At 31.4% G+C, this 20,269-nt stretch overlaps 1 protein-coding gene across 2 annotated transcripts in view; it reads left to right on the plus strand.

The window, feature by feature from the left end:
* The window catches only part of LOC144839421 (potassium voltage-gated channel subfamily KQT member 1-like), a 91,947-nt gene that overhangs the window by 45,798 nt on the left and 25,880 nt on the right, over positions 1-20,269 (plus strand). For both annotated transcript variants that reach the window (XM_078694767.1, XM_078694768.1), the window contains exons 3-5: positions 15,529-15,619; positions 18,725-18,851; positions 19,008-19,186. In XM_078694767.1, the coding sequence (XP_078550893.1) occupies positions 15,529-15,619; positions 18,725-18,851; positions 19,008-19,186 (397 nt within the window). The remainder of the gene's footprint in view (positions 1-15,528; positions 15,620-18,724; positions 18,852-19,007; positions 19,187-20,269) is intronic.

Below are 20,269 nucleotides of genomic sequence, written 5' to 3' on the forward strand. Positions count from 1 at the left end.
TGCACAATGGTACCATGTTCTCTACAATTTCCTATCTTTTTTGTCGTGACATCAGAGTAGATGAAGGAATCGTGGCCAACCTTCATGTCATTGTCAAAGACGCCGCATGAAAACAAACAATTTTGAATTTTCTTCAATAAACACAGAGCTTTTAATCCAAAATTATTTTTTAATTGGGTATATATGTCTTCTATTAGATCAGCCCCTGCATTATTTAATAAAGTCAATATATACCAGAGGTCATGTACAGAATAGCCGAGTATGTTATGGCATCTGTTACCCACAATTCACGGCGCCAACGCTTAAGATACCAACGCCTACCACATGACATTTGAAAATGTTTATCGTCTGATAAATAAATCTCCTGTCAGACAGTTAAAACATTTACAAATCCTCTTTTTAAAGAATTAAATGTTAGTTTACATAAAATATACATTAATGTTATTTCACTCTACCTGATATTAGCTACCTTGAAACAGATTCCAAGTGTCTCACATTTTACCATCAACTAATTTAAATATATTTTGATTTGCTTTGTGCAAAACGTGGGTGTTTGTTATTTCTGATTAACTAAAACAACATACTGCTTTAGATAAGTACTTTAAGATATGCATAATTAGTTCTTCTTAGTCTTTTTATAGCACACCAAAATATAATATTATATTTTTGGTTTAAATTAATGAGAGTTCGCTTTGATCAATCATAATTTCTATTAAAATGTAAAAGGTGAGAACGAGGGACAAAAAGGGGAATTTTTAAGTACTTGTTATGATCATTTGTTTGTATGTCTTTATGATGTTTCATTTAACATTTCATTGTTCAAACATACATTTATTTTTAAATGACATTTCTTTGCTGATAAGGAAGCCAGAAAAAGATCTACATTATTCTTATATTATAAGTAGTATTTGTGTTTAATAACAGGAGAGGGAACACGATTTTTGATATTAATAGTGAAATATGTTGATATAATATCCCACGTATATTAGTTCTGAAAGAAACTGTTGAGTTTCTTAATAGTAAAATACACACACATCTGAATTTTACTAGAGTGAGGGGTCTGAGTGTGAACACTAGTGTTACAAAGAGGTCTGATGGCAGTGTGAACACTAGTGTTACAAAGGGGTCTGAGTGTAAACACTAGTGTTACAAAGAGGTCTGAGTGTGAACATTAGTGTTATAAAGGGGTCTGAATGTGTAACACTAGTGCTACAAAGGGATTTTAACATGAATCAAGGGATTTTAATGTGAACACTAGTGTTCCAAAGGGGGATGAACATGAACAATAGTGTTACAAAAGGGTTTGATTGTGAACACTAGTGTTACAAAGGGGTCTGAATGTGAACACTAGTGTTACAAAGGGATCTGAGTGTGAACACTAGTGTTACAAAGGGGTTTGATTGTGAACACTAGTGTTACAAAAGGGTCTGAATGTGAACACTAGTGTTACAAAGGGATTTTAACATGAATCAAGGGATTTTAATGTGAACACTAGTGTTCCAAAGGGGGATGAACATGAACAATAGTGTTACAAAAGGGTTTGATTGTGAACACTAGTGTTACAAAGGGATCTGAGTGTGAACACTAGTGTTACAAAGGGGTGTGACTGTGAACACTAGTGTTACAAAGGATGATCAGAGTATACACATTAGTGTTAATGACATACAGTGATGTTTATCTCTGTATTGTTTGTATATTAATTTCAGCTGTTTCAATAATTTATTCATATGTCAATTATATTCACTCAATTACACATTACTTAATAGATTTATTGCACTAAGCATGTGCTGTTATATTGTCACAGATACGACACATTTAAGAATATTCAATGTTCAATATAAATTTAATGTTTTTTTACATAAGCTGTCAAGGTTTTCAAATTTAATGAATATAAAAGCCAAATAAAATCCTTGGATATAAGAAAATTAATTGTCTCGAAAGAATCCAATAAGTTTAAATTTTTGCATTTCAATTTGATCAGAGTGCGTGATGCGAATATTGAAGTATTTCCTTCAAATTTAGGAATATTTATATATATAAGACATGGTATGGTTGATTATAATTAGTCTTTCTAATTTATTTTTATTATTATCTTTCTTATATACTTTTTGACCAGTGCATAACAATTTCATTTCATTTTTTTATAGGCCTATAAACTTCAATCAGATTCTATGTTTATGATTGAAATAAAAGTAAAAGCGAGTCCCATATTCTTGGACGTATGTGATTGTGAATAAATGAGATTTAGGAGCTCATTGTACTTAAGCCTCTGCATTAATTGTGTGGTAGGATGACCAGTACCATGATGCCTTATCCTCCCTAGTATTTTTCAACCAGGTACTCATTTACAGTTGAGTAGATTGAAGTCGTTCTCTGGCCTAACCACTCGGCTACCACGATGTAATGATTGTAATAATTATTATGATTAATTATTATTTTCTGTTACCCTATCAAAGATCAGCTATAATAATGGTCAACATGACAAATTAAAATCTAAATAAAATTGAAACTGTTCAAAAGACATCTTTCAATGGTGATTTCTATATTATAAAGTTGGTATAAAATGAAATAAATACAAAATTATCACTCATTATTTTCTGTTACTCTATCGAAGATCACTTATTAATAATTGGTCAACATGCCAAATAAAAATCTAAATAAAACGACATTTTACAATGCTGATTTCTACATTATAAAGTTGGTATAAAATGAAATAAATAGAACAAAATTACCGTGACTCAGTGAAAACAACTAGCAATTAAAAGCTATTTTAGGTTTGAAATTTACAATGGGTATTAAGTCTGACTGTACGTCATAACGTAATCATAAATAAGATTCAGTTTTATGACATATTTTCTTTAAAAAAGTAAAGCTCACCACACATGTGACGTAATAGAAGGTTATACTGTAATAATAATTATCATCTTTATAATAATATTAACATAAATCTCACAAAAGGCAAATTACAACTAAATATAAATATGATTTAATCATCGATTTCTATTGGAAAACAACATTATTCATTTCAACATTTTTCATAATAAATAAATATAAACATAAAAAAATTTGTAATTTTTCAAAATATTCTGTCTTTGTAAAGCGCATTGAGGCTTTCAGCATAATGCGCTTTACAAAGACAGAAAATTTTGAAAAATTACAAATTAAAAAGGTGGGTTTTGAGGAGAGATTTGATTGTTTTTTTTTAAATAATTTGCCTTTTTTTATGTTTATATCAAGTACCAGTTATTATTATTATTATTATTATAGATTTTTATTGGGAAACATTATTATTTATAGTCACCATTTAAGAGGCAGATGTTATGAGGTCCTCAGTAATACAAATAAATGAACCAGATAATAGAACCAAATGCCAAATTTGATGGGTAAGTCACTGACTTACTGGGTAGTTAAACATGCCCACATGACAAATTCAATTTGTTTTCTTTTCTTCAGGCTTTACACACATTTTGTTTCAACAACAACATTAACATTATTGCATTTTGGAATAGTTTGACAATCGAAGTTGTCATTTCTGAAACCACATTAAAAAACCAATTCAATTTGTTGTAGACATGGGGTTAAAAAGGCACACACCGCCTAAACTTACTCATTATATCTAACTTACTTTAACTAAACTAAACAACATGGATATTGTTTTAAATACTTCATTTGAATTATGCAATGTTTGTCTATGTATCATGTGCAAATGAATGTTAATGACAGTATCACATGATTATGTTATGTCACATTAATAACAACATCAGTTTACATATTATCATGTTGTCTGGCTTCTCAGTTACACTTGATTTATGACCACTGCAGAAATGTTAATTTAATTCTATCTCACTTTGTACAAGTTTTTACAGATTAAAAAAAAAATGTATGTCTCAGCTGTATGTGTATAAAATGGTTGAACATGAATTCCTTTTTCAGGGATTTTATTCATATCTAAAGCTTTGTCTACACTATCAAACTAGTTTGAAAAAAAAGAGTGATGTGCCCAAATATGGTAGTATTATGACATCATGTCCATATATAGGCACATCACATTATTTTGTCTTTGTAGACAAAGCTTACATTAAACATACAGGCCTCAGGCCCTTATATTTTACAAAAGTAAAAGCTAATTAATCTGCATTTGTTGCATAATATTTTTTCTTTTTTCGTGGGCAATAAAAACGAGGTTTGCAACCTCTTGTGTAATGTTTTTATTATTAATAGTTTGAACTTAACTTTTTAAGGAAATGAACAATAAAACTTAGGGATATATTTGGTTCTGATATTTTATAGAGTACAGCACTGTCTACACTATCAAACTTTATGTGATGTGGCCAAATATGTCAGTGATATGACATCATAACATGTTTTTGTCACATAAAGTTTGATAGTGTAAACAGAGCTTTAGTTTGACTCAAATACATTCCAGTGCAATTGAGTACTAAGATTACCATGTTACATCATCAAAGCTTGCAAATATTTGCGATCAGAATGTAATTTTCAAAAAGAAAATATTCGGTCGGTTTGATATGATGATTTATGAAGTGAAATATATTTTATATTTGAATATACTTTGATAAGCTGTAATCTGTTTTAGATAGATAATTACTTCCAACTTCTGCTATTATGAGGAAGCAAAGGGCAATAACTTGACAGATATTATTTTTAAGTAGACTTAAATTTAGCATTTTAGCATTTTAGCATTTCAATATTAATGAGTATATATTATATTTACTTTATGTTTGTGAATATTCAAGTTGGAGATAATATTATAAAATTGATTTTTAAAATCGTAATTAGATTTTGATGCGTTCCACTTGAGGTTGATATCTGATTTCGCAGGTGTGAGTCACAAAGTATGCGCACTTGGCATGATGAGAAATAAATGGTATAATGTTTGATCATTTTCCTTTATTTAACTGTTTATATTATAACTATAATAATTGAAAGTTGCTAGTATTATGCGTTCATTTTATTAATAGGGAGATTTTGATTTACGATGACAAAACCTTAAAATATGACATCATCATGTCCATATATGGCACATGACATTTTTTAGTCACATAAAGTTTGATAGTGTAGACAAGGCTTTAGATACTAGTAATGTTGTTCATTGTGCGCATGTGATGTGCTTCCTCATTTGAATCCGAGTAGAGTTGACGGTCAAATCCTAGGTCAATGCACAGCAATAGAAGTTCACCAATAATATGCAATAGATGTTTGTTAGACATGACTTAGTACAATAATGTATGTAACTAATTTAGAAAATAAGGATACTTACATGTTAAGTGAGGCAAATATCCTGGTAGTAATATTTCCACATGAAACTGGTCGTATAATCATAAACTATTCAAATTATAGCCCTTTTTTCTGAGCTAAGCTCACCTGTGAAAAATAATATGCAAATTAGTCACTTTGTTGATCTTATTGTAACAACAAAAGTTATCAAGATACACAAATTGTTTTCTACATCATAATGCATTTGAATGCATTTAGAGCTGGGTCACACAATAAAATACTGAGCTAATAGAATATCGGTTACTTTACAGAGTTATGTGACCAAGGGTTTAACCCAGTGGAAACCAGGCACTCAGTCCTTGTCTTTTTGAACAGATGATTGAGTGTGGTTTGGTGGTCAACACAAAGTGACCATTAAGGAAGATATAAGTTGTACAGTGTTTCATCACCTGTGTACATGCAGGATGCGAGAGCCGCACATCAGCAGTGGCGTAAGGCAGAGGGAAAAGGCCCCTGGATTAGCACACCTAACGGCCCTCCAACACTGGGTAGTTGCGTTGGATTGCTCATGCTCTGGGGCCTCTTAAGCTCTGGGGCACCTGGATTTAGCCATCACTAATAGTATACAGATTTAATACTGGGTTAAATGATAGAGTACATAGATTTAATCATGGTAACACTTTCGTTCACCTCTATGGTGTTTTTCCACAAGGCCGTAAGACTTACTGTACATAGTTACTGATAAATGGTATGTGTATTACAAATAATTAATGTGCTACATACTAATGTTTTTTTTTACTCCTGACATTATTTTAAATGCTCAAGGGTCAATCATGCATGACAACCTAGTACAACATTTTAAACTCTTGTAATTAACGTAAGTGAAGTAAAAAAAAAAATGTTGCACATACAGCAGCAAAACATAGCCCATGGGTTGAGACAATAATGTACACAGTGACTAGTTGATTATACTTTATCATAGTCATATTGAAACGTTCAAGGATTCTGATAACATACTCTACTTATGGCGTTAGACGCATGCACTGACAGAAACTGGTTTGTTATTTGTTAATTCAAAGTCACGTATTCCTGTAGCATGTGAAGACTTCGTTTAGAGGCAACTTGAAGATGTAGATAACATATCAGCGCTAATATGAAGAAAATTACTTAGGGAAAGATTTGAGAGAATAGCAAACAGTTTGATGTAGCAATCTTTTAAGATGGTTAAATACTAACTTAGGGTCATCCTTAAGGTCATTGTCCAGTATCTGACCTCTCGTTATTAGTCAATTTAGTTAAATGCTTATTTCAAAGCTTCAGTCAGTATTTCTTTTTAAAATTTATTATGATAAGTTAAAAGTAGAGGAGGTAGAGGTAGTAATTATCCTCAAGCTCAAATAGAAACCGAGGAAATTCGGATTAAGCGATTTACGAACCCACAGGAGCAGCGTCTACTTTTTGAATTATGTACCATGTGCTTTAACGTGCACTATGTACACGGGACCAACAGCTTTACATCCCATCTGAAGGACGAGGCAATGAGAGTAAAAGCATCTTGCCTAAGGATAGAATCAGTATGGTACAGATAGGCTATCTCATGCCTACACCATTACTCTCCGGTCTATACAGCAACTGATGCACTATTTCCAGATGGTCTCCAATCCAAGAATGCAACCAGGCCAAACGTTGCTTAACTTCAGTGATTGGATGAGAACCAGTGTTGCAATTCGCAGTATGGCAGTATAAATAAAACATGCAGCCAATTAGCTGAAAACGATTGTTTATAGAGAAAATATATATATATACCATCCAGTACACTCTTTTTCTATAATTGGTATTCCTTGTAAAAAAAATATTTATTATTAATACTAAAAATAGAAAATAAATGAAAACAAATTGACAAAAATAGAACATTTATTTTAATGATTTCTTTTTAAATTAATATTTTTCCATTTAATTTTAATTTTAGCAAAGTCTGTTGTTCTTAACCTTGATAAAATAAGATGTACTCAAATTTAAACGTTTTAAAATAACAATTATTGGAATATTTTTATTACAAAATTCTGTGAATTCAATTTTTTGTTACAATATAGAATATAGAAGTAGATGGTTTGTATTGTGTTTAAACTGAATCAACAACTAAAATGTTTGTATAGAAAACTTGTTGGATATATTATCCAAGATAAGCCGTAGTCTGCTGCTAATAAAATTCACATAAATTTAGCTTTCTTTACAATTAAGTAAAACCACGTTGTTTTTAGTTTTACATATCACAGTTTTCTTTTGAATTCAGAGAGGTTGAAAATTGCCATTTTTTAATTAACAACCCAACCGTACAATTTTGTGTTATTTTATTTCAGTTTTTTTCATGTCAAATTTTACTACTAATAATAATTTGAATTTGAAGCGCCATTGAAACGATCATTGTTTATGGCGCTGTGGACTTTAATATGTTACACTGTTCAACTATAAGGGTCACATGTTATTGCTGCTAATTCAGGCACTCTCTCATCTGTCCACTAGTAGTACACCGGGGTAACACCCTACTTGTTTTTAAATTACTAAAAAAACGTAGTTGTTGAAGACATGCCATAGAATGACCTTTAATGTCCCCATAAAAAAATGTTATGAAGATTTTGTGAACTAAATTGATTAAAGAAGACGACATTTTAATGTACCCCCACGCGCCTAAGACTAATCTAGAATATGTTATCCTTATTAAGTCACCTACTTAATTTATCATTTTTTAAGAATGTGCTTATTTTTTTTTTCAGTATATATTAGTCTGTGCTCTTAGTCTTACTGTGTAATACATCTAAACAATTTATATTGTATTGGTCATTAGACAATTCAATCAACAGAAATAGCTTCAAATTCTTAAAATTGGTTTTTCTGCAAAGGTCATTAGTTTGATATTTACATAACTGATTCAAGATGAATTTTAAATATCAAGTACACATCATTACTACTCTTAAAATCACTCATTAAACACTTTCCCCATGAAAAAAATATTTTAAACAAAAATTGTGTTGAATAGGCAATCTGATTTTTTTTATTTTGTTCGGTTTTCGAAAGTGAATAACTAATATTAAAACTACAAAATGATTAATTCAAGTTTGTCATGTTTTGGGGGAAATACATCTTTATTTATTAAAAGCATAAAAATGTTAAATGTTTCTAAATACTCTTAAACACTCTTATCACATTTGCATTGCATATACATCTATGTACTACAATAATTTCAGACTTGTTCTTCTTTTTGTAATGTTTTTTATATACCGGAATAAATAAATAAATAAATCAGACAAATAAAATTCCATAAATGTGTCAAATCAATTCAAGATTAGAACCTGTGATTTCTTGTTAATAGGATAGGTATCTTCCATTTAACCATAGATGGTGAAAAAACAATGTCTTCAAAACGTAGCTTTTTCTTTACATTAATTATTTCATATTTGTCATATTTCTCATAAGATAAACGTCAGTATCGTCAGCTGCTGTTTCAAAAATCGCCCAACCGTAACTGAATTGTCTCAATTTTGTTCTATGAGCTACATTTTGAAATGTTAATTTATGCATATTATAGAATTTTAAGTTTATTAATAATTCTAATTGAATGACATTGAACCTATAAGTAGGTTGGCATCATTTTCAAGGTGAATCGTTAGATTTCATAAATTGTTGTGGGCGTCTTTATGTATTATGTACTAGTCATAGTATGTGTGTATATTACAATAGAAGTTTAGATAACAAACATTAGACATGAAAAGAATTATTATTATAAGACGTAATTAATGCAGTGTTGTACATGTGACCTGGTTAACATTGCTTGTGTCCTTTTAGGAAAGAAACTTTCCTCTCTCCATCCAACCGCTTTGGTAAATGAAAAACCAACTGCATTGATTACTAGCTGCAACATTATGGAATTATATTTCTATGTGTCTAAAATGTCTGGGGTAATAATGTTTCCAACACTAGAGAATAAAGTTGTTGCAATGTTGTTTTGCAATTGCAAAAAGTCATGTCACATGGTACTACAGAACATGATGTGGAACATTCAATTTGATTGATTCTTTATTAATGCCTTTTCCTGTCATGAAAACGAGCATCTATTCCATGATTATGCAAGTGTAGCAACACTGTGCATTCTATTCTAAAGCTCTGTCCACACTATCAAACTAGTTTGACAAAAAAGTGTGATGTTTCCAAATATGATAGTGATATGCCCAAATATGGTAGTGATATGACATCATCATGTCCATATATGGGCACATCACATGTTTTGTTACATACAATTTGATAGTGTAGACAGAGCTTAAGAGACTTTTGCTGGTGTTTATACCTGTAGTTTCGAAACCACACTTACTTGAGATGGTTATTTGATCATTCTCACCATACTGTACAACAATTTATAATTGTCCGCAATTCATGGAATCACAGCATATGCCACAAATTCTTTATGCCTCGAGGAAAATCAAAGATAGTTATCCCTCTGTAATCAAATCCATCTCTTCTTATTTCTACGTTCTCCGATTGCGTATTTTGTTTCAGTGGCGTTAACTAATTAAGGATCATACACTGCAGTCTTCATTGTTCTGTCATTATTGTTTTCGTTATGAGCAAAATGATTCCTCCTAAGGTCACACTTTTCTTGTTTGCAGTGAAATTTGATCGAAAATGTTATGTATGCAAATTAGATGCAAATTAGATATGAATAAATTAAAACAATTGATTAAAGTTCCATTAAGTAAATCCAAATATCAAGTGTGATACGTAAACAATGTTCAAAACATTTGATCCGATGGCGATTATTGGAATTACATTTTATGATCCAATACAATGCACAAGAACTATATGACGTAATGGTAAAGAAATTGGACTAGCATGGGGGAGGCATGGGTTCGAGACATGTCTGTGCCATAATGCCAGTAGACAAGATACTGTCATTGTATCGTCCTTCGGTTGGGATATACAGTATCGCACTAATTAATATAACTAACTAACTAATATAAGAACTTTATATACAGAACTATGTTATTCATTGTATATTAATAGTCATGTTATTGTTTATAACAATAATGTATTGTGCAATCCACAAATGACATCTCAATGTGCTTAGTGATGTGGGGAAAATATAAGTAAAGCAGGAAAAAGTCTACAAACCAAACAAGTTTTCAGAACAAAAACAGAATTCTTGCATCATGTTATTATGTATTTTCTATTTGTATTGTTTAAATTTTGGAATTGTTTTATATATATTTAGTATTGTATATTTAGTGTATATTGTACATTTTGTACACTGCCTTGCAAAAAAAACAAATGCTTGCTTGAGCCTAGTTTTTGTGGTTAACTAAAGCTTATAGATATTAAGAGCAATCTAAGAGTTCTGACAGTGCTCTACTTGTTGAGTTCAGAGTGTCTATACAAAATATAGTACCGTTACTTTTGATTATCAGATATTGAAAACAGTTTAGAGTGAATTCAACTTGAATATATAGTGGGTTTTATGACGATCTGAAATAATGAAAATTTAATGCCTTGCACGCTTTACTGCAATTCTATCAGCGTTCTCATCTGTAAGCTACAGATATCTTCAAAGCTTTGCCGAAATCTCGTCGTCTATCAAATCATCAGTGAAACCGTGATGCCAAACAGCAGCATACATATAAGATGGAACTGATTCAAAGATAGAACTTGTAGCTAATAAATTAATAGAATCAATATCAAAAGAGTTTATTAGTGAAATCAATATTTTATGTGCATCATTTAAAGTAATACATTTGAAATAATCTACATTTATCCATTATCCATCATGTATCAATGTTTCTTGTATGTATCAATTGGACAATCATCAATATTAAAGAAGTCTATGAAACGAGCAGTTTAGATCGCATTGGAAATATTTTATATTTGATAATATTGCCTTTTTTCATTATAATTGGGATTATGTGGGTTTTCTGTTTTTTTTTCTTCTAGTTTTTGATGATCATTTTCTCTTTTATGTGTTTCTCATTATTTGGTTTGTTTTCGTCCCTTTGGTTGTCATGGTAATTATACTTGTTATGATCCTGACATTTTTTTTTCTTTGCTATTATCTCAAATTTAGTTGATTTTGCTATTTTTATGCTGTTAAATTCCTCGAATTGGATCTCATTTTAAATGCATTATTACTTATCATTATTTCCGTGTCTATGAATTGTGGTAAAATAAAAGTAATGAAATGAAAAAAAAGTATGTATTTAGACAAAGCAACCGCAGGAACATAATTAAAGCATCCATCATCAAAATGTTTTGAATGTTTATTATCTTCTTGATAAATTAAATGTAATGATTTACATTAATGTAATTACGCCTCCTTCATTCAAATGTTTGGAATGTTGTAACATAGTATGTTACATGCAAGCTACAAAAAAAAACCTCTGCAATAAATGTTGCTGTTTAGATTCAGAATCTAAGTCTCACGTTTGAAGTGTATGCAAAGTGATCCTACCAGTTATTTCTAAACTTATTTGACTTTCATTTGTTTAAATTTATTCAGTATACTGAAACATAATCATAATATATAATTTAAAAAGGATATAAAAATGATGTTAAAACATGATACTTGTGAGTCAAAAAATACAGTTTTACCATTTAGATAAAAACTATAACATCTAAAAAAAGACAAATAAAATACAAACACATAACAAAAGTTATTGTACTGTATAAGTTATTTCTCCATGGTGCAGATAACAAAAAAGAATGATAATTTAATTTAAATGGTTCAAGATTCAATTTATTGTCACATAATATTACATACATGAAATATGTTTTCCTGAGCTTAGAAACATAGATACAATACAATTTAAAACACAATATAAAAACGTATGGTAGTAAAAAGAAAAAAAAATAAATTGATAACCAAGAAAATGATATTGTGATGAACTTGATGGAATTAAAAACTAACTAAGTTTCCTCATTAGCGTCAAAATGAACACTGATAGAATGTGTTATATGATGGTGTCATTTTATGAGGTTATGTTTTTCTAGGCTAAATGTATATTTTGTTTGTCATATTTCCCGACAAAATATTATTTTAAATTTTTACTGTACCCCATAAATCAAAATTAATGGGCTCGCACACTCAATATATTTAAATTTATCTGCAGTTTGTTTCTTTTACATTTTTAGCTTTCTGTTCTCGTGCGAAGGCGCTCGACCACAACTGAAATATTAACGTACTTTGGATTCAGTGAGAAACAAAGATAGAATTGGATAATAACCTCGGGGAATTTGATAGCGATCCGCACTTTCCCTACGGGAATACAAATGTTGATGAATGTTCAAATGTTAACTATTACGAGTGTTTACATCTAATTGATGAATATTGAATCTGTTACATTTCATGACATTTCAACAACACATAAAACGAGTTCACGTCCTGTAGCAAACTAATTCGGTGTAAATTATGCTCAGGATATGTAAATGCTTTAATTTTAATTGAAGCAAATGCATGTCATTTTGTATTGTAATTCAATGTTTACTACTTTGATAGTACACCACACAATGCTTTACATGGGTTGTAAATAAGTATATAAAGTGCAGCCAAAGGAGTGCAATGCCTCCAGAGAAGAGAACTGTGTCTCAAAAATAAAGTTGAGTGTCTCCAAGGTTGAGATACTTAAGAGTGCCAACACAGTGGAAACCAGTGGCTCAAAAAAAGAATCAAGAGTCTCCAGAGAAGAGATCAGTGTCTCAAATATATGTAGAGTGCTTCCAGATTAGAGACCAGTGTTTCTAGTATAGAGTTGAGCCTCCAGAGTGGAGACCAAGTGCCTCAAGAATAGAGTTGAGTGCTTCTCAGAGTGAAGAACTTTATGAACAGAGTTAAGTGCCTCCAGAGTGGAGACCAGTGCTTCCAGAGTGGAGACTAGTGCCTCAAAAATAGAGTTACGTGCTTCTCAGAGTGGAGAACCTCATGAATAGAGTTGAGTGCCAACAGAGTGGAGACCAGTGCCTCAAGAATAGAGTTGAGTGCTTCTCAGAGTGAAGAACTTTATGAACAGAGTTAAGTGCCTCCAGAGTGGAGACCAGTGCTTCCAGAGTGGAGACTAGTGCCTCAAAAATAGAGTTACGTGCTTCTCAGAGTGGAGAACCTTATGAATAGAGTTGAGTACCAACAGAGTGGAGACCAGTGCCTCACAAGTAGAGGGAATGCCTCCAGAGTGGAGACCAGTGCCTCACAAGTAGAGGGAATGCCTCCAGAATATAGTTAGGGTGTGAATGACCTGTTATTTTTGTACGAACCAAATCCTATTTCAGTTTTGGCTGTACATCTACAGATACTTGAAATACATCATGCACTCAATGATTACAAAAATAAAACCCATCAATTATCAAATGACACTGGAAAGTTTGTAACTTTTCCTATAAAATAAATTGCTCCCATGAAAGCAATGCTAAAGTGACAGGTTAGATAATTAGCATCACAAACAATTATTGCTTAGAAATTACATTTTTTTTCTGTTACAAAGTTGAAAACATAATAGTGGTATTATACCAATTATGTTAAATGTTGTATGAAATGTTGTTTACCTTGCGCATTGCGACAACAACATTCAGTAGACAAACACGCTAGGGATGAAATTAAATGTCTTTTAGTAACCTAGATTGTTGCCCTCTGGTTAGCACTTAACAAAAGACAAAAACAGAATTGAACTAGATTCAAACGGTTGAATGGTCAAGTGCAGTATAGGCCAATAATCCATTATGATGCGCTACAATATTACCATCATGCATCAGTGCCCGGTGATTTCTGGCTTCTACTGTCATGTTAATTTTCGTAAACCATATTTACGTTTTTAATTTTTGTTTTTGTTGCGGAAACAAATGCTTATACTGTCACGTTTGCTTACCACAAGGATGCAACTCAATGACGTAATAAGTGCAACACAAGTAATTTGACCAACCATGACGCGATGGATGGTGATTGGTCAAATTGCTTATTTATAAGCTTAAGACAAAGAAGGTGAAATGACTTTGTTTGCTACCACCAACATAGATACTAAAGTACTTAACTGCATACTTAACGGCCAACATACGCCCATGGCTGCCTGGCTAATTACATTAATTAGTGAGAGACATCAACCCACCACTTTGGCAAGCAAACACAACTAATACTCTAGTAAACACTCAAAGACTATTTTGTTTAAATTGAGGTTAAATCAAAATTCTAAAAAATAGATAGAATATTTATTTTATTAAACAAATGTTGTAGAACATCCAGGGTTGTCACCTACGTCTTGACATTTTTCGTTTAAAATCATGAAAGTAATTATTTTTTGAAAACAAATGCATAGAATGCTGATGACATTTGTTTATTAAGTGCAATATTTATTGGGCATTTATTGCTGAAAGGGATAACTGGAGTGACATACGTGAAATACAATGCAAATGTTATTGTGGAGTGTTGATAAGATTTTGATTGTTACAATTAACTCTTGACGTAAGCTGTCAGATTTATTATGTGTCGTTGCGGGTGGCGTACTGTCAATAAAAAGCATGATACGATTATAATTGAAGATTCCAATACAAGATATCATGAAATTTTGTTTTTCTGATCTTGTGATCATCGTAACAAAGTACACAAATAAATGTATACAGATGGCAAATTTGAAAAAAAAAATGCATCATCAATTGTGTTTAGACAATATTTTATCAAATTCTGCCAGTATTCTGTCAGATTCTGCTAATAAATATTCTGTCAGATTCTGCCAGCACTTTGTCAGATTCTGCTAGTATTCTATCACATTCTGCCAATATTGTGTGCCAAGTTCTGCCAATATTCTGTGTCAAGTTCTGCCAATGTTCTGTCACATTCTGCCAATATTCTGTCAGATTCTGCCAGACATATTTACTACTAATTATTGGCTGTGTATGTCTTCAATAACCAATTCTGGTAAAAATCACTTTTCTATGGATATTGAATTTAAATGGTATAATACAAGAAACATTGATACATGATGGATAATGGATAAATGTAGATTATTTCAAATGTATTACTTTAAATGATGCACATAAAATATTGATTTCACTAATAAACTCTTTTGATATTGATTCTATTAATTTATTAGCTACAAGTTCTATCTTTGAATCAGTTCCATCTTTATATGTATGCTACTGTTTGGCATTACTGTAATTTTCACCATATGTGTCGATTGAATAATTTATAATGAATTATGTTTTATTTATTCATTATTGTATAATAATATACATGTTTTATAAAAAAAATTTTTGTTTTATATATCTTTACAGATTTCTATTAATTTTCACGTGCCTTCTTCTTAGTATCCTGGCAACCATTGGCAGTATGGAGAGTTTGTGCAATCAACTTGTGTATGCAATGGTAAGTCAGGCTCAAAGTTTATGTGAGAAACCGGAATTTTCGAAAAAAAACCCATTTTGTGCCAGTCAAGAGTGACTGGTTTTGAGAGAGAGAGAGAGAGACTTCATTTTACATACATAACCAATAGTAACTACTGCATTATTTCCTTGTTTTCAGCCTCACGATTTTAAAAGCCAAATATGTATACTATCTACCCAATCCTAAAGCTCTGTCTACACTATCAGAAACATGATATTCATTTGTAGACCCCAATACAATGCAAATACGTTGTTCTTTTTCTCTCTTCCTGTGTTATATAGATCTGTATTTTTTAATTAAATGTATAGTATAGTATTGAAATTAATACATGTTTTCTATATGAAAAATCAATACTGGTGGGCTTGATTGGGGCAGATTCAGGGGGTTAGGTGCGCTGTTGGATCTGCCCCTGAGATTGGTTAATATTTTGCCTTTTGTCAATTTGTATATATTTTAGGTAATGCGTTGGAATCTTCTTCATAGAATAGACACAATGTCAAAGACCATTTTATTATTGAATAAATCATGTGTTTAGCTCTTAACACCTTTTATGCTCAAACTTGACATACTAGTGTGTCATTATGTTAATATTAATGTTTTTTTAATGTCGTCTGATGCAAATTGAACACATTGAATGCATTAATGTTGTAATCAAGAAGCCGGTCAAAGAATGTTGTCCACAACGGTCAACGACTATCTAAAATATCAATGCCAAGTTTGGTGTTACCGTACTTAGTACGGACTCTTAAGGTTGAACCAAGAGATTTATTAATTAATGATTAATTAATTAGATTTTATTCATTTCCGAAATTACCTTTAAAATGTGCATGGGCCAGAAATGTACATTGATCTCTAAGCTATCTACCACCAAAACATTTTAGCTTTTATTTGCCTCTGTCTTAACAATTAGGCCACTGAACTTGACATAATATAAGGCACTGTCTGGATTTGAACAAGGAATCTCCTGTTTGCTAAAGCACCTTGCTAAACAAATTAGCAAGTAATTCATTTAGAATATGATATGTGATATATAATAGATGTATTGTAAATATAATGGAATTAATAGAGTTGAATGATGAAGACGAAAGAGAAATGAATTTTCCGATTTAACAGTGAATGAGATACTGTTGACCGTAGCAATGACCCGGCCATAAGCGGTGGTCAATTAACGTGGGCTACACAAGAGTATCGATTTTATACATATGTCTGTTCTAATTTAATCATCGTATTGATTTCAGAGTTAACTTTGATCTATATATTTCTAAGGTATTTTATAACTTTCTGACTGTCTCTTTCAATTACAAAAAAAAAAAGAAAGATAATTTATTATGGGGGGTAATTTATTCTAAAAATTGATAATAATTAAAAGTATATTTACTTTTTAATTTTGAAAATGATGATGAATAGTAGAACCCTTCTTTAGGACATTTCTATTCAGGGGGCACACATACTATATTGATGGAACATCCCTATGCAGGAGATACTCCTAAGGAGACATCCCTATTCAGGAAAACCATATTCAGGGGACACCCCAAAGTGCACATCCATATTCAGGGGACACCCTATTCAGGAGAATATTAAATGACAAAATAATCTGCAATTTGTTTGTATTTACACAGCATAAGATCGTAAAATCTCCGATCTCGCTTAAATAGGTCATGTAAATTTGGTTTATTACTGCATGTAGCTGTATGGCCTTATTTCTGTACTTTGCAATCACACTGTTTATTAATAGACCAACATCTTGTAATTCAGGTTAATTGACGGATTACCTTCAAAGTGAACCTTTTAATGTATTAATGTATAATTAAACTAACTAATGTTTGAGTATTTGCGTTTAGGCTATATACCTTAATATTTTGTGGCATGTATAAATTCATCAATACACTTTATTACTTCAAGTCTGAAAGATTTAGGACGCAGATGAAGTGTGGAAAAAAATAGTTTATTCAACTATACTAGGTTTGCCAAAGATTATCAATACTATCTATAATTTGTACAGTATCATAGTTCAATTCTGTGATACATTGTCACATATGTATCACATGTGATCTCTGTATCATAGGCCATACGCCTAATCCTATACTTAACATACAGGCATCACATGTGATACATATGTGACACTGTATCATAGCATTCACCTATGAATGCCATATGTAGAGATACAGTACAGATAATCGGGTGAATATGTACCAATTAAGTACAATGTATATCTATTATTGTAAAATGAGCGAGTGAATCACTCGCTTAGCGCCAAGCGTCTAGCCCACTTGATCAGTTTTTAAGATATCCTTTTGTTAAAATGTTCCAACAGAAGTTGTTATATGATTGTGTGCAGTTAATAGATGATTAGACCGCACCAGTTGTCATTTTATGTATTGTAGTGATGTGCATTCGATTTTAGACACGACATTTATTACGTTGTGATTTATGGAACTATACCCTGTATATAAATATTCATTTACCATGTGCAAATGCGATTTTATAAATGTCATTTGTCCTTGTGTACGAAGTTTCTAGGAGTTGGCATTTTATGCAGAGACAATAAATTGATGGATGTTGATTTATATGTTGTTGCTGATGTTGATTGTGGTGAGGAAGATGGGCAGTTTTCGATTTGGAAACTAGTTAATCATGTTAATTCATCATGCCAAACATGCTGTTTATTGTTTTATATTCCTTTTCATGTATTATATAGTACATTGTAGGGCCCCTCATGACAAGCCTTTGCTTCTAGTGTGAGTCCCAGTATTATTGTTATAACTGAATAAATGTGTATGAATAAACTTACTGTAGACATTTGAGGGTGTGCTTCCTCTCTTTCCTTGACACATTTTTGACCAAAACAACACAGAATTTTAATTAATTGGTCTTCTCTCCATAACGGTTGTCATATAATGCTTTGTATTTCTTTAATTTGTTATTGTATGTATATGTTTTGATATGGACAGTTTGTCTAAAATAAAGTTGAATTGAATTTAATTGAATATGTGTATGTTAAAAATGGTGGTTCTGTATAGTGGCAATAAAGGGAACAAGTTTTAAATACATTGAACATTTAAAATTATATTGATTGCTTTTTTAAAGGAAATGCTTTTATTGGTAATCTTAAGCTTTGAATGTGGTTTACGAGTTTGGTCTGCAGGATGTCGGAGTCGTTACCAAGGAACTTATGGAAGGATACGATTTATTAGACAACCTCTGTGTATATTAGGTAAGCTGATTGAACAAAACATGTCACATGACAACAAGCAGTTGGCTATTAATATGGAATTGTGTATCATATAAGACTGTCCCAGAAAACAATATGACATACTTAGGAATTACATAATAAATACTACGTGATATTTATATTGTGTTTGTTTTACAGATATTGTAGTTGTTATATCAACTTTATTGATATTCCTTGTTGGAAGTGATAAAGGAATGAAATTCCACGATGATTCTCTTAGAGGTCTTCGCTTTCTTCAGTTCTTAAGATTAGTGAGGTTAGACAGACGAGGCAATACGTGGAAACTCCTTGGCAGCGTTGTCTGGGCACATAGACAGGTAAAAGTGATAACATTCAAACATAATGTTGGTTTAAATGTTGTTAGTAAAGATAGACAGTTAAAAATGACAATAATAAATAAACTTTTAGTCTCAACACAAATATAATTTTTTTATGCTTGTTGCGTTGCTATGTTATATACCAACTCAGATGAGTTTTCATGCCAATAATAAATATTAATTAGAATCATTTACTTACAATAATACTAAACAAACAAAAGAATTTAACAATTTAAAAATAAAACAGAAAAGAAGATAAATACAAATATGAATCTCTGTCTACACTATCAAACTTTATGTGACAAAAAATTGGGTTAGGGTCCATATATGGACATGATGATGTCATATCACTACCATATTTGGGCATATCGCTGCCATTCTTGGGCACATCACATCACCCTTTTTTGTCAATCTAGTTTGATAGTGTAGACAGGGATTTTAGGATGAAGATTAGAAGTATGTGATCTTTGTGATTGACGATAAAGCCAGAGAAATAACCGGTACACAAATCTTAGGTTATTCGTGCAACAAGCACATAATGAGTACAGAAAGTTGATGTATGCCATCTGATGACCAGAAGCATTATAGTGCTGAATTGTGTCTATGTCATAGTATACAGTGTTTACTATATACATTGTAACATAGGTGAAATTACGGGACCTACTTATACTGTACTGTCATTTTTTGACATGATTACCTCATCAAACCGAAACATGATAAACAAAAGTTAACTCTCTATAATTGTGTATCTCTAAATCCGATATAACTCTGACGGTTTTAGAGTTGGATCTGATCTTTGAAGGTTTCAGAATGTAACCGACAAGTTGATTATAACAGGGGTATATACGTACTGGAATATTTTGGCATTTGAATGAAAAAACTATTCCACAGGATTGTACGTCTTAATAGAGAATAAAATTTATAAAGAAAAGAGCGTATAGACACAGGTTTTGACCTTTCCTTTCCAAAGGTGTCCCCTGAATTACACTAAATACACTCATATTAGGGTCCCAAATGTGTCCCCTTAAAACAAACATTGCCACATAAATTACTTAAGAAGCAGGTAGCCTATACACATAAGAT

Source organism: Antedon bifida, chromosome 4, assembly GCF_963402885.1.
Source record: "Antedon bifida chromosome 4, ecAntBifi1.1, whole genome shotgun sequence".
NCBI classification, from domain to species: Eukaryota; Metazoa; Echinodermata; class Crinoidea; order Comatulida; family Antedonidae; genus Antedon; species Antedon bifida.